At 42.0% G+C, this 15,598-nt stretch overlaps 1 protein-coding gene across 2 annotated transcripts in view; it reads left to right on the forward strand.

The window, feature by feature from the left end:
• The first annotated feature begins 3,847 nt into the window (after positions 1-3,847).
• LOC119653267 overlaps positions 3,848-15,598 on the forward strand; it is a 271,295-nt gene continuing 259,544 nt past the window's right edge. For both annotated transcript variants that reach the window (XM_038057887.1, XM_038057888.1), the window contains exon 1: positions 3,848-5,114. In XM_038057887.1, coding sequence (XP_037913815.1) covers positions 4,901-5,114 — 214 coding nt within the window. In that variant the 5' untranslated portion in view covers positions 3,848-4,900. The remainder of the gene's footprint in view (positions 5,115-15,598) is intronic.

The raw sequence follows: 15,598 nt of genomic DNA on the forward strand, positions 1-15,598 counted from the left end.
CTCCGAAGGACATATATATTAAATTACGTTTAAGAATTGTGCAAGCTCTTAGTTTTTCACAAGAGGAGTCCCAAATTACCCGCATGCTTTCTTCTTGCAGATAGCGAATCTCCCCCCGATAAACTCAGCAACTTGGTATTGCAATTACGCAGATGCAGCTTTTGGATGGTGGAGGTTTATCTGGGTTATCTTAGTGCTGGCCATTGGCGCCGTTATTGTTGGAGCTCTTCATCATTGTCTGAGTATCGACATGGTGTTTTCCTGCGCGTCGCTGTCCTCCCTGAGCCCTAGAAGTCCAAAGTTTAGGTCGTCCAGCTTCTGCTCTTCACTAGTCTGTAGGTTTACTTCCCTGGTTGATCCAGTTCTTTCCGCCTCTATGGCTTACGAGACTTCTTCAGGAACCTCGATATGCTTTTCACCCGGTCTCTCCTCCGAAGTGTCTTTCCTGGGCTTTTCCCTGTGCACATGCACACGTATGTTGCCAAATCAGTAGTTGATATGGCAACTTCGATGTTTGCTTGCCTCCAGAGATCGGTCATTTACCCCGATCGTAAGTTAACTTTTCACGTGACCCGTATCGCCTTCCTTCCACGCTTCAGGTCAACGGAGCTCCGCTGAGCTTGACCTGCCAGCACGCCGTGACGGCGCATGAGCCTGCGAGGGAAGATCCTGTGGGTTGGGTTGATTATTCTACGCGGGATGCTAGAGCGATGGACGCATATATCGCTTCACGGGTTGAATGATTGATTCGAGAGCAATTTTCTGTGCTTCGAGACACGGACCCGAATGCGCACTCAGCGCATCAGACAGCTCAACATCAGCCTTCTTCAACTCGTGCAGTACATTTTGAGGACAAACGTGACGATGGACTTAATAGAGACAATTTTTACAGACATGACGATAGACAAAATGAAAATTTTTACGGACTTGACGACAGTTTCGGATTCAAGAATTTTCATCGACATGACGATAGATTCGGACTCGATTATATGTTCGGTTTTAACGACCCTGACGATGACGATTCGCCGTATGGATGCCAGGCACGACCGCTTAATACCATGTCAGCGGATCGTGTTTACACAATTTTGGCATCCTGGGACTTTGCTTTTCAAAAAAGTCAAGCGATGACGGCTTTACGGTTTCTTACCAGGGCAGAGGGAAATCGTCAGATGCTGCCTCACCTCTGCCCTGGGAGCAGCGTGACCGTAGCGGCTCGCATATGTTGAGTGCTCCTTTATATAATTCGTAGAACATGACATGCCTACCAATTATATTGAGCGCAAATCCGCCTTATTGACCAGAGCTTGGCCAGAGCTGAAAATATTCGTTTTGAGAATGATGGGGTCCTAAGTCCGCATCAACTTAATGCTGGGCCGGACCAAATGGGGAGCAACTTACTCCCTCTCTCCTGGTCCACGGACCCCTCGCTTAGGGCTTGCACCCAAACTTTTCAAAAAAGTCAAGGTCCAGCATTAAGTTGATGCGGACTTAGGACCCCATCATTCTCAAAACGAATACTTTGCTTTTGTTTTTGATGGCACATCAAAAACTTTGCCCATCAACCAGTTCCTCTTTCGCGTGGAAGACTTGACCAACACAACCCTATCGGGGGTTTTCGCCTACTGCGTACTTATGTACACACTCTTTTCAGGGACAGAGCAGCAGATTGGTACCACCAGTCTGTCGCACGAGTCGAGCGGACCGCTTTTTGTGAGGCTATTCGTCAACAGTTTAAGGATTCTCTAGATGACTGGGATATCCTCGAATTGATGCGAGAGCGTATGCAAGGTCCATCCGAAGATTTCGACAGTTACTTTCAAGCTGTGCGTTCGCTAGCCAATAGGCTGGAAAATTCCTTAACGGAAGACAAATTGGTAGAGTTGTTACGTCGTGGGATGAGACCTGACGTTCAAAGGCAGCTTCTATATTTTTCGGCTAGTACGGTTCGCGAGCTACGTAAATTAGTGCAGTAGAGCGAAATTTTAGAGGAGCATCTCTCAAGCAGGGTCTCTAACCAATTGTACTGCTATTCTGCTGAATCTGACGAGAGTGTTAACATAAAGAACATCTCAGGAAATCCTCAGTCTCAGATTTAAGATCGTGATTTAGACTTGGTCTGCTGGAATTGTCGGCAGATTGGACATTTGTTTGAGGACTGTTGGGAGGATCCCAAAGTGTTTTGCTTTGGTTGCTGGCATCCGAACACACGTAAGCCCGTATGTCCAAAATGTCGAGTTCCAGAGTCCAGCCCCAATCATCAGGGCGCTCCTGCATCGGACGCACGTGACTGCACCGGCATTGCGACAACGTCTTCCACAGTAACTCCGAAAGTTTCCGTGTTGAAGCTGTCCGAAAACTTAGCTATGTCTTACCCGGATTTGACCCCAGCACCTATTATTTCAAGAAAACCGATGGTTTCGGTTCTGAGGATGCTGCACGTAAGACTGCAACAATACCAAGCGGCCAGAGAACGGTTCTTCGGAGTGGCAGAGATGGCGACGAAAAAGGCTAAGCGGTCAACTCTTCACTTACGTCAATATTGGCGGCAAAATAATGCGCAACTGTCGTTTCTACCACTCTGCTGTTCTCACAAGTCGGCCTAGGAAAAATATTCGCCCGTATGCAGATGTCTCAGTTTTGGGTGAACATGTTTCAGGACTGATTGATAATGGAGCCATCGTAAGTTGCTTGGATTCGGATTTCGCCCGGAAAATTATTAACGGCGGTCGGTACAAGTGGGAGAGATTACGTATTGATCTCAGGACAGCAGATGGAACCAGCAACACAACAGTAGGCAGAGTGTCGACTGACATCACGTTTCTCACGAATCGATGTAGTTTTTCTTTATCCCATCGTTTACTTAAAATTTTTATCCTGGAGTTTTAGTCTGTGCGGGCGAACCTTAACGGTCAATTTCGCCAATTTTTTAGGTTTCTGATATAGCTCTTCCATCTATTATAGATCGTTCTCGCCAATTAGGATGATCGGTTGATCATTCTATTTCCTTTAAGTTCATTACAGTCTATCTTGAGCCTTCTTTAGGGCCTCTTTGCTTTCAGGCCTTCCTTCAGGTTCCATTTAGCCACAGTGTGCCACTGAGATCTGTCTCCTTCCTGACGTCTGATGTTGGGAGGTGGGTGGATTTGTGCGGTTAAAAATTTTTCCGAGATGAGGATGGCCGTTCCACCGCAGCTGTCTTGGCCATCAGGGCTGGCCTGTGATCGGTTATTTCGAAGAAGGGTGAAATTGGGAAAGAACGATGTGTATCTATAGTTCAACCTAGTTTCACATAGGAGGAAAGTGGGAACAGGTGAAAAACGCTCCTTTATATAATCACAAAAACACGACAAGGGTGCGAATTATATCCAAGTTTAAATTACCAATAGTTTGAGCCTAAGTTAGGCTAAAGCTAATTTTTTTTTGTTTGGGATATGAGGCATTCTAAGTCCACATCCACTTGATTTTCGAGCGGACCAAATAGATAGCAGCTTACTCCCAGGTTTTTGGTGCAGCCCAACATCAAGTGGAAGTGGACTTAGGATCACTCAGATCCCAAACAAAAAGTTATAGTAGCTAAAGATATGCTTTCCGTTTTAAGATTTTTTAACTTCTGCTGCTTCTAGTGTAAATAGAAGAAATACGAGTTTGTAGTCAAAGTCCAATTCGCTGATTATAGCTGTTGCTCGTAAGCTTTGCTAGCTTCTGCGCTGCTGGCAGCACTTGCCTTGTCGGAAAATGAATGAATGAATTTCACGAGAGTATCTAAAGCTTTAAAATCTACCGATTCATCGGGAAAAGCTATTCTCCTACATTATTATCAAAATCTACTCTCCTCGGCCATAGTGTGTTCGCCTCATTCGAGTGTCGCGCTTTGGATTGTGTGCAACGGAACTGAGAGAAGTGCCGCGCAGCGCGAAGCCTACAAAGGGAAGTGTTGCAATTTAGATTGCATCTGAAAGATACACGCACGGAGTATTGGATGGTTTGCTTAGTAGTCACCTGAAATACGATTAATTTGAATTCGATTGAATCTCGCCGGAGCGTTCAAGAAGTTGTGAAACGAGACATAGTCAGGAAGTGAAGCTGCTAGCAGGTGTCTTTGGTGGTATCTTTGGTGGTTCAAAGGTGATAAATTGCCGTTGAAAATTTGGCTAATCTCCGTCTCCGCGTGGTGATTTAACGTATCATCACGGTTACCTGTTTGAGCGCGAATACGCGTCTTCTATTGGAGCGATTTCCGCGGCCGTACCGTTATGTCGCTTTCGTTTCCGGTGGAAGCGGTGGCATTTATTTTCCTTTTTGTTACGTTCGGATTTGCACACGTTTTTGGCTGAATTTTGGAAGATCCCTTTTGGGGGATGCATCTTGCAGTCATAAGTGTGTAACTGAGCTTTTCCTGACACTTGAATACTGCGCTCGAGACTGGTGCACTATCGTTCCGCGGTCTCCCCTATTCATCTTAGAAAATTCGCTAGCAGTGGCGACTATTGGTGGACAATTTGAAAGATCAAGAAATTGAGCCGATTAATGGCAAGTGCACGCGTGACCTATTTCTGAGTAGATTTCGGTGTTTTTTTTTTTCGTGGGGTTAAAAACGTGAGTTGTGATATTATATATATTTCTTGATAGTTTGGAATTCCTGAGCGTTGTTGGACGATATCTAAGATCGTTTCGTGTGGAAATTTCGTAAGATAATTATCAAATAGTTTGCGGTTCTCGGATTAACGTGATTCTATCCCAGTGACATATGAATATAATTCAGGAAGTGTTTTGAAAAGATACTAGTGAAGTTTAAGTGTTGAGTACGGTGCCGTGATTTTTTTTTGAATATTTCTCAAACGTTGTTGTTTTTAAGCGAAAGTAGCGAAAGAGGTGGTTCCTTTTTCGGGCGTATTACGTTATGAGTTTGAAAAAAGCGAGTCGCGTCAAGAGCCTGTCCCTCAGCGACGACATCCCGATACGCTCACCGAAGCCGAGAAATACAGCCTCGTTGAGCACAATGCCTTCATCAGCTTCGAAGAGAGTCGAGGACATTGGCAAGATGCTGAAGTATATCGAGGAGAATATTGTGGGTAAAGGAGTCGCCTTTTTAGGACCGTTCGGCAGACGAAAAGGTAAGTTACGCACGAATTTAATCTCCTGGCAGTAATCCATGTAACATTCAAGTGGTGAACTAAGAGGCCACAAGTGCAGTAATGACTCAATCGTGCAATGATATTAATTCACTGTGCAATATATAACAGAATATTTTTAGGAGCATGGTTATACATATGTGTAGGTGGCTGTGTGGACGATGACGCAATAAACATATACTTTACGAGGACTCAAAATATTGTGACAAATCACAATTTCTTTAGGCTACTGAGAAAATTGTACCAAATTTAAGATTGTTAGATATGTTTCGTTACTGTGGAATTAATTCTGAATACAAGCTCTTTTCGTTATACGTAGAATACTGAGAATGAATACAGTGAAAATTGATCGGCAACAAGTGCGCTCTAATTATTTTCTCTATGTAGATGAAAGTCTAGTTCCGCTGAACAGTATCTATCATATGTATCTATTTGTATTATTAAGACTACATAAGTTCTTTCAGACTAGAAAATGTTTGGATGGCAACTTAACGGTAGGGAATTTCTCAGATAGACTCTGATTACATTTTTAGATATCAGCTGTGTTCAGAATTTGTGTTAAATTTTCAACCTAGGCGCCAGTAAAAAATAGAAATGACAATTTGGGACGCTGAACCGCCGACCTTCGCGATTTACTTCTGAAACGGAGAATTATTGTTTTGAGGAATTTGAAAATTCTGATGACTCCTTCTCTTGACTAAGAAATAAATTTCAGTTGAAGTTCTCGTGAAAGACAATGGATTGGATTGGGACCAGTTATCAGGAAATGACACGATAATTCCGAGTATTTTCAGAAAGCAGGAAAATTTAGTTTTTAGATTTGGGAAAAGCGACTGGAACTGGGGAATCTGAAAACGAAAAGATGATAAAAGGCTATACATTTCTTCGACCATTTATTAAAAAATTGTTGAATTTGGCTGATAGGTGCTGCCACGTGTACCATTTATTCTGACGTAGCACCATCAGAATATCATTTGTTCTGCTCAATATGAAACTTTGTAAGCTGGGACTTCAAAACCCAAATGGTTGCATTTATTTTCTAAAAATCTGGAAGGCTGGAAGGCTTCAGTGAAAATATGGGATGGGAATGTTGGAATAGAATAACGAAAAGAATCGTCGAAGGTACATATAAGACAAGTCGGGAAACCGGAAGCTGGCCGTATGTTTGAGTGTAGAACTATCCCATTTGTACTTAGCCCGTTATGTATATGCATTTAGTATGTCTGACTACCCACTTTAGTATGATATTGATATTTAGTTGCAATAAATTTACATGGTAATGTCAACTCTGAGCTACTGTAACTTTGTTACTAATGGTATGATTTTGATCAAACTTGGGGATAATATGCTTCATATTATATTCTATACTACTACCAACTCTTATAACTCTGGGATAAACTTAAGGGGGGTTTTATTAAATTTCCCCAAAAATATGGTAATATACTATTATTAACTTAATTTGAACACATATAGATATGGAGAATATTTTAAGGCCTGGGCACCATATAGAGTCATCTTCATGATTTTTTTTAGTTTTTCCGTAGGGTAGTTTCTGAAAATGGGTCTGGCATCGTTTCCAAGCCGGCCATCAAATACTTGGGGGGGATGATAGACCGAAAACTCGATTTTAAACAGCACATAGAGCACACTTGCTAAAAAGCATCCACCACGAGTATGATTCTCGCAAGGATTATGCCGAACGTAGGAGGACCGCGGCATACTTGCAGGCTGCTCATAGCCAAGGTGGTGAGTTCTATCATGCTGTATGCAGTCCCAGTTTGGGGAAATGCGCTGCTAGTTTTAGGCAATGCATATAAACTGAATACGGTTTTTAGAAAAACAGCCTTAAGGGTGTGTTCTGCCTTGAGGACCGTCTCAGACGATGCAGCGTTCGTCATCTCGAGAATGATGCCGATTGACATCCTGGCAACCGAAATGATGAACATTTATAACACCAGGTCCATCTCTCCCTTATCGCAGGTGAAAAAAGCCGAAAGGGAGAGATCCATAAGCAGATGGCAACAGCAATGAGACCAGTTAGAAAAGGGTCGTTGGATTTACAGGTTGATCCCTTCCATCGGGGAGTGGCTGGAGAGAAAGCATGGGGAGATCAAATATAATCTCACCCAGTTTCTCACCGGCCATGGAGGATACGGTCAATACCTATACAGGTTTAAATTGGACACCTCACCTAATTGTCCAAACTGCGACGGGGTCCCAGAGGACCCAGCGCACGTATTCTTCCAATGTCCTAGGTTTGTGGAAGAAAGGAGGAACCTAGAGGAAACTCTAGGTGAAATGCTATTACCGGAAAATTTTGTCCGGAGAATGGTAGCTTACCAGGAAGACTGGGATGCGATCAATTCCATGATCGCAGTGATCCAGGGTAAACTGCGAAAGGCTGAAGAAGTGAGGAAGGCGCGGTTACGAACCCCGCGGGAAGACGAAAGGAGACCTAGCTAAAGTAAGGTGGTTCCACGGGGGGACACTCTGGCGTGCCCAGGCCAGAGTCTTTTGAAGATTTCTACCTCCTTAAAAAAAAGACAGACAGACAGACAGATAGACAGACGGACAGACAGACAGACATTGAACCGATTTTAATAATAAAAACAAAACCTTAAAAAACCATGAAACTTTTATAAAAGAAGCAATCAGCTTTCCACTTTTTGTACTTAAGAAAAAAACATTTAAATCAAAAGGTAGAAGTTTTAGAGGGATTGAATCTATTATAGAATTTTTTTGTAAGCCCTATGAGAAAGAGGTGGAAACGGGGTAATTTCCTTGGAGGGCCTGGAGTAGAAATTTCAATGGAAAAAGGGGAAGTAGATGGATCCGTATAATTTTCACTCCAAGGTCGTTTTTAAGGTTTTGTGTAAAACAAAACCTTATTAAAATCGGTCTCTCTTTTTTTTTCATCTTTGAAAGGTGAAAAGGTTCTAAACCTACCAACCTAAACCTACTCCTGCCATACAGTTATGGGAGACTTCTATTCACTAAAACCACCTCCTTCTTCTTCCACTCTCCCCACAGGACTGCTATAAGCATTGCATCGCGGGTTTGATTCAGTTTTTAACTGCGGCTTATTATTGTTCTCTCTCTTTCTTGCTTTCTTCGCAGTTCTTCATACCTTAGCTGTTGACGAATCATTTTCAGCTCAATTACAACTTGATTCCAAGCCTTCGTTGACTCCAACATAGGCTCCACTGTATTTTCAGGTATTAAGCGCCTGTGTGGGACCCCCTTCAGCCTAGCTCGTACAGCATGCTCCGCATTCTCATCCACTTTACTACTTCTTGGGCAGCTCGGTAATTCGTCGTGTCCAAATCGATGTAGATAAGACCGATAACCTCCATGTCGACTTAAAAACTGTGTTAGCTCCTAGCTTAGTTCCCCGTGGCTCCTTTCAATCCATCTTCGAATGTGTGGAATGATACGGGAGGTCCAGCGGTCAGTTTGTGCCTCGTTCCACCTCTTTTCCCACTCTGCGATGGTAGTGCTAGTTGCCGTCGAAGTACAATAGACTCCCCGATTGCATACATTTTGTCGTAAAGATGTCGACCTTCATTCGCCAAGATGTCCTTAGGATTACCCTTGCCAGTACATATGCTGCTTCTCCTGATGTTAGTCGATAAGCACTGCATACCCGAAGTGCACTTAGTTGATACGCCATTCCTAGTTTTCCGCAGTTTGATTTGTTTTCCAGAAGAGTTGCCCAAACTGGAGGTACGTAGAGTAGCACGAAACTAACTAACCTTGAAATAAGACGACGTCGACTTTGTCTTGGTCCACCAATGTTCGGTAGTATCCTCGAGATTGTTACAGCGATGGAAGACGTTTTAATTGCAGCTCACTCAATGTGTTTTTTTAAGTTGAGCCTTTTGTCAATCAGTACTCTCAAGTATTTAAGCGACTCTTGGGAGTAAATTGTTTGTTCACCAACTTTAATTTTCACGATTGTGTTAACCACAGTAAGGGACCTAAGGACCTGTGGTACACCGCACGCCATCGGGAATAATTCCAGTCTATCGTTCGAGTCGCAGTAAAATCTTCTTCCTAGAAGAAATGCAACAACGATGCGTACAATGTACTTTGGAGCCTGTAGTTTGGTTAGAGCCTTTACGATTTTCGTCCACTTTGCAGTGTTGAATGCATTTGTACATATTGCAGCGCGAGCCAGGCCAGTCACCATGTTGATTGCACCGACGGTTGATCTCCCCTTACGAAACCCGAATTGCTTGTCGACCTCCTTCCTTTTCCGCAACAGTAAGCAGCCTATATAATACTCGTTCAAATAGTTTACCAATGGTATTGGCCAAACATATGTGTCGATATGAGGACGGGTTACCCAATGGTTTATCTGGCTTCGGAATAAGTATCAGCTTTTGCAGCTTCCATTGCTCGGGGAATTCTCCTCCTCAAAGGCATGCCGTAAAAACTTTGGCAAACATACTTGGTACTGTTCTGGCTACCACTATCAGGGCGATATTCAAGATTCTATCTGGCCCTGGGGACTTATTTTCAGCGAATTTCCTTGTTGCATCTAGAATTTCCTCTTCTACCACTACACGAATTTCATCGGGGTTCACATGGGCTTTAGGTAGATTTGTGTAGTTCATATCCTTTAAGAAGAGAGTGCCCATTATGTTTTGTAGTAATTTAGGACAGGCAATCGGTGGAGAACATTTGCCTTTCAGTGATGACATTACCGACCTGTAGCGCCCACCCCATGGATCAGAGTCAGCTTCAGTGCACCTCTGCTTGAAATTTTCGGATTTGCTTGTGATAGCTACTTGCGCGTTTTTGTATTGCATGTGTAGCTCAGCGAATCCAGGTTGATTTCCTCTGCGCTGGGAGCATCTCCTAGCAGTTATTCCGATATTCCTCAATTTCTGAATTCCACCAGAAATTGGGATTTCGTCTTCGGAAAGCGCTACGCCGAGGCATTGAGGCATCGCATTCTCGCTGCAATTTTTCCGCGGCCTGTATAACTTTTTCTTGTGCGCTTCCCGATAATAATGTGTCATCAAGAAGTATCTCCTTGAACATTTCTTCATCCAATTTATTAGTTACCCAGCTCATCGTTATTCTTTTTGGTGGCTTCATATAATTCCTATGCGAGGTTTGGAAGACGATAGCCTGATGGTCGCTGGGTGTGTACTCTTCGTTGACATGCCATTGCAAGTCTTTGATAAGGGTGTCACTGACGAAAGTGAGGTCTACTACTGATTGTAGTTCACCCCTCCGATAGGTCTGTCTGTCTGTCTGCGTGCCTGTCTATTCGTCACACGCATTTTTCTCGGAGACGGTTATAGCGATTGACACCAAATTTGGTGGAAAGGTGGAAACTGTGAACGCTCACACATACAGTGAGTTACATTCTTTTACGTCGAATTTAAGGGTTGCCTCTGTACATGCAAATGGGGGCTGTAAATTGTTTTTCACCAAATATAGTCATGTGGGGTATCAAACAAAAAGGTCTCGATTAGTACTTTCCGAAGCTGGTTTTAATATTTGTTGGAAAGGTCGGGGGGTCGAAAGTGATAATTTCTTTAACGGACCCATTCTCAGAAACCACCAAACCGAAAAATCTGAAAAATGCAAGAGGTTGCCACTATATGGTGCCTAGGTTCCGAAATACACTTCATACCGATTTCTATTCAAATAAAGTTAATAATATAATAGTATATTACTACTATTTTTAGTAATTAGCTGCCAAATTCCCCTTGAATTCATCCTAGCCCCACGTATTGCAATAATGTAGGTTATTACAAAGAGCCTGATCTTACTAAGTTTGGTGGAAATCGCACTATTACTAACAAAGTTATAATGGGTCAAAGTTGCCGCTTTTTTGGAAATTTAAGGCAAATGCACACTAAAATGTTTTTATATAAGAAACACACAAAACCTTCCAGTTTCCGGTCTCCCGACTTGTTTCCCCATAATTCGGGCCCGGATTTCCTTTCTACGACTACGCTTATATGCGAATATCTTTTGATCGAAGTTTTTCGATGAAATTTTTTCTAAGGATATTTCAAGTTAAGATAATATTTTCATGCTTTATATAACAAATGTCGATTACAATTATCGGAAAGCGGAAATCGGGTCGGAAATGGCTTCTTAAGTTTCTGTTATGCTTATATGAAAGGCGGTATTATTTCTACGTGTTATTGGGAAAAGCGGTCTAAGCATAGACTTGCTGTGGACATTCTCTATTCAAGTACAGTGAAATGTTTTGTTATTCATATCAACGCTGTTGCATAGGAGTAGCCTGAGCCGCCCTAGTCAGGTGTAAATTACTCATTCAATAAAAACTATTCATTGCACACCATGATACAACAAAATCGATGAACTTTTTAACCTTGGAAGCACTGAAAAAGAATTAGTTTGGCATGGTATAAAGTTCTACCAAATGAACTGATAATGGGAGTAATTTTTTAGTGCATACAACGGAGAATTTAGAATAGGGATAACGCTATTATGGCCTTAGATAATTTGGGATTGAGTGGTGCTTTGAGTGGGATTGGTGGAAATTTTACCTTAAACTTCGATTATTATTGTATCGAGATAATCTACAGGTACCTATCTTATATACATAAGAATTATAAGATGCCGTCTATATAGGTCTAAAAAAACTTTATCTGCCAGCATGATACAGTGTAGCCTCAATTCAGAATGTAGGCCATAGTTTACATTACCCCTCTAGATTCTTGAAAATTCAAAATTATTTTTCTTTTTCAGCCCCACTCCTTTTGTGATTTGCTATTTTCTACAGAGACAATTAATATAAGCGTATCATTTTCATCCGCTCTCTAAACTCAAAGTCTTCCCAGCTTGATGTAAAAGGTGATTAAAAGGGATAGAGGTTTGCGGCCTAGTAACCAGCAAATTTGGTGGCTACCGAAATATCAATAACGTCTCGGATATGGACGGGACTCACGACCTATGGCTATCGAAAACGGGCTATGATTGTATTCTAGAATGTGCGCACACTCCTCTACAATGGCAGTTAAGGTCCTCAGAATGCTTCTTTTCTTCAACTTGAGCGGAAATTCCAAAGATATAAACTGGACATCCTGAGCCTAAGCGTCCTTTTGCCAACTTACGGCAATGTGCATCTGTACTCTGAAAAGACGAGCGGTAGCATACGCGAATCCGATGTCGGGTTATTTTTGACGGTTATCGCAAGGTGCGCTCTGTTGACCTGTTAACCGGTTTCTGACAGACTTTTGACTGCAAGATTTCAATCCATGTTAAGGAACATCACAACTGAACAATGCTGCGCACCAACTAAATCTTCCGGTATAGTGGAGAAGGATACTTTCCACGACCAATTACATGCAGCTGATGGGAGGCTTCCTAAATGTGACATTGTGATCGTGATGGGCGATCTGAATACCAAGGTGAGCTCTGACAACACCTTGCGCTGACATGTGATAGGGAAACACGGTCTTGATGACCGTAACGATAATGGTGGGATGCTTGTGGATTTCTGGAACATTGCCTCATCGTTAGTGACAAATTGTTCAATCACAAAGCCTGCCTAAGACAGTTGAATTTCAACTGACTGACACCGTACGAGCAATCAGATCGACCACTTTGCGATTGGCAGTAGATTTAGGAGTTGTTTTCTGGATATGTGTAACGAGGGAGATGTTGACATCGGCTTCGAAAGGGATCACCATCTGTTAGTCGCTTACATTCGTTTTCGTGTTGTGTCCGCCACTTCTCACAGGACAGGAGAATGTGAAAGAATTTTTCAGAAGAAAAAACACTGAAGAAGGGAACAGTTGGTCCCCGAAATACGTATATGTATAGATTAGATACTTTTTAACAAATAAAAAGGAAAAATATCTTCCAAGGCAATCTTTCATTTTAAGACTTGGGCTAACAAACTACCACCTAATTCATACCATACATCAAGTGGTTCATCAACCAATGCTCAAGGTGTGGGATAGCGAATCAATGCCTGACGACTGGCAACAAGGTATTATTTGTCTCATACAAAAAAGGGGGATATCACGCAGTGCAGCAATTATAGAGGTATCACGTTGCTGAGTACCATCTATAAAACATTCTCCGATATCCTACTAGGTCGGATAGCCCCATACGCCCAGAACATCATTGGTCCACACCAAAGAGGCTTCACTCCAGGCAAATTAGCAACAGATCAGATTTTCTCTGTGTTGACATTATGGGAAGAACAACCCGAAATGTACAGCCTACCTTCATCCAGATCCAGCGGGCGGCAATTGGTGCGAGATCTCGGGCTGCACATAAATCAAGGCAAGACGAAGTACATGGTGGCAACGTCAGCGCCAAAAACTAAAAAACGAACAACATAAAATCTCACTGGTCAAGCGAAAAAAATGAAGATAGGAGACAAAAACTTTGAGACCGTTGAAGATTTCTTCAGCTTGCCAGTCCTTAGAAGAAAAATTGCGAACTCTTGGCCACGTTCGAGAAGAATCCTCCGAAGAATTTTTGGCCCCCTACGAAATCTATGAGCGATACCATAACCGTCAAGTTGTGGATAAAATTCGGCTCAATAGATTACGGGTGGGCGGGTCACTTAATCCGTATTCAGCCCGGAAAGTCTAAAAGGGCAATATCTATGGTAGGAAAAGAAGACGAGTCAGACCCTGCGTGAGATACAGTAAGTTACATCCTGTTACGTTGAATTTAAGGGGGTACATGCAAAAGGGAGGTGGACATTTTTTTTTTCACCAAATATAGTCATGCGGGGTATCAAATGAAAGGTCTCGGTTAGTAATTTCCGAAGCTGCTTAGTTTTGACATTTGTTGAAAAGGCGGGGAGTTCGGGGGGTCGAAAGCGATAATTTATTTAATGCGGCCATTCTCAGACATTGTCCAATCGAAAACTCTGTAGAAAATCAAGAGGCTGCCACTATATGATGGCTGGGCTCCGGAATACTTACCGATACCGATATCCCTTCAAATAAAGTTAATAATAGTCGTTTACTATAATTATCAGTAATTGGCTGCAGAACCTAAGTTCATCTTAGCACTACGAAAGCAATGTAGGCTATAATATAGAGGTTGAGAGCTACCAAGGTTGGTGGAAATCGCACTATTACTAACAAAGTTATAAAAGGACAAAGTTGTCACTTCTTTGGAAATCCAAGATTTTGAATGTCAATATCGCCTGAAAGTGGATATTCTCACGTAATATATGCGTATATTACGTGGGGGGGGGGGGGGGGGGGGAACAAATTCACACTCAAATGTCTTTATAAAGGAAATACACAAAACCTTTCACACCTGAAGCGTCCAGCTTCCGGCATGCCGACTTGTTTTAAATTATGCCAGGATTTAGAAAAAAACTTTTGGAAGCAAGCTTTTCCTCTTTAGCCATATGTATGTACATTAAGGCCAGGATCGTATTAAGGAAAACGCGGATCCTGGGTGAAAGTCATGCCTCCTTCCTCCTGAAAAGGCATAATTAGTTCGGTTTTGTTGGAGTTCTTTTATTCCATCTATTTTTTGGCCCCCTGAATAGCTTCTCGCTGGGCAGATCCTTCTTTTCTCCCCTCTCGAAGGGCCTCATTGGGGCTCGCTTACCTATGTTATAGGAACTTCTACATTTCACTACTATCATTTTGTGTGTTTATTTTATTTACATTTCACTTATTTAATGTATTATGCGTATGCTAAGAAAGCAGAAGTCCTAAGACGTTTGGTTTGTAATTAGCATTATTTAATTAAAAAAAGATACTTTTGATACAGACTTGATTTTATTCGAACAAAATAAAGTATAATCAAGTCTACACAGATTGTATGTGGTTCGGGTGACATTCAATCTTTGAAATATAAAAAATAAAATAATGGAAGAGCTACGGAATTAAAGTTGCTTGTGCATGTGCATACGAGTATGTATATATGATTATTATCTTCGTAGCTGCTTACTTTAATATGCATGTAAATTATCAGCTTTTATCGTTAATATTTTTTTTTTAAAGACTTTTCATTTGCTTCTATTTATAGAAAGATGACGAATCTGTTGCTTTCAAAATTATATGCATACATACAAATGTATATTAAAATCATACTGGGGTGGGTTATGCATTGATACTATACCTTACAAATCAAGGAGTAAATAGAACGATTCCTGAGACGGAGTTTCTGTCCTAATTTCCACGTAGTAAATTTCTCACATCTGGTACAATTGTATGATATCAAAAACTACCCCAAAAATGTTCATCATGGTCATCCTCGGACAAAGAACTTGATATGATCCAAGATGCGCATGTCTGACTCCTTAGCTCCATGTGTTTTCCGATGAACAACCACCATGCGCTTCGCTAGCGGAAATCATGACCTAACTGCGATGTGGTAATCGTGGTGTGAAACAAAATGAAAACAAAGACCACCGAGACAGAAATGACGAAGAGGGTATATACCGCCTACTGCCTTCTTTATTCCGAGAAGAATGTCTGCATGTTCCAGCA

Source organism: Hermetia illucens, chromosome 3 (assembly GCF_905115235.1).
Source record: "Hermetia illucens chromosome 3, iHerIll2.2.curated.20191125, whole genome shotgun sequence".
In the NCBI taxonomy this organism is placed as follows: Eukaryota; Metazoa; Arthropoda; class Insecta; order Diptera; family Stratiomyidae; genus Hermetia; species Hermetia illucens.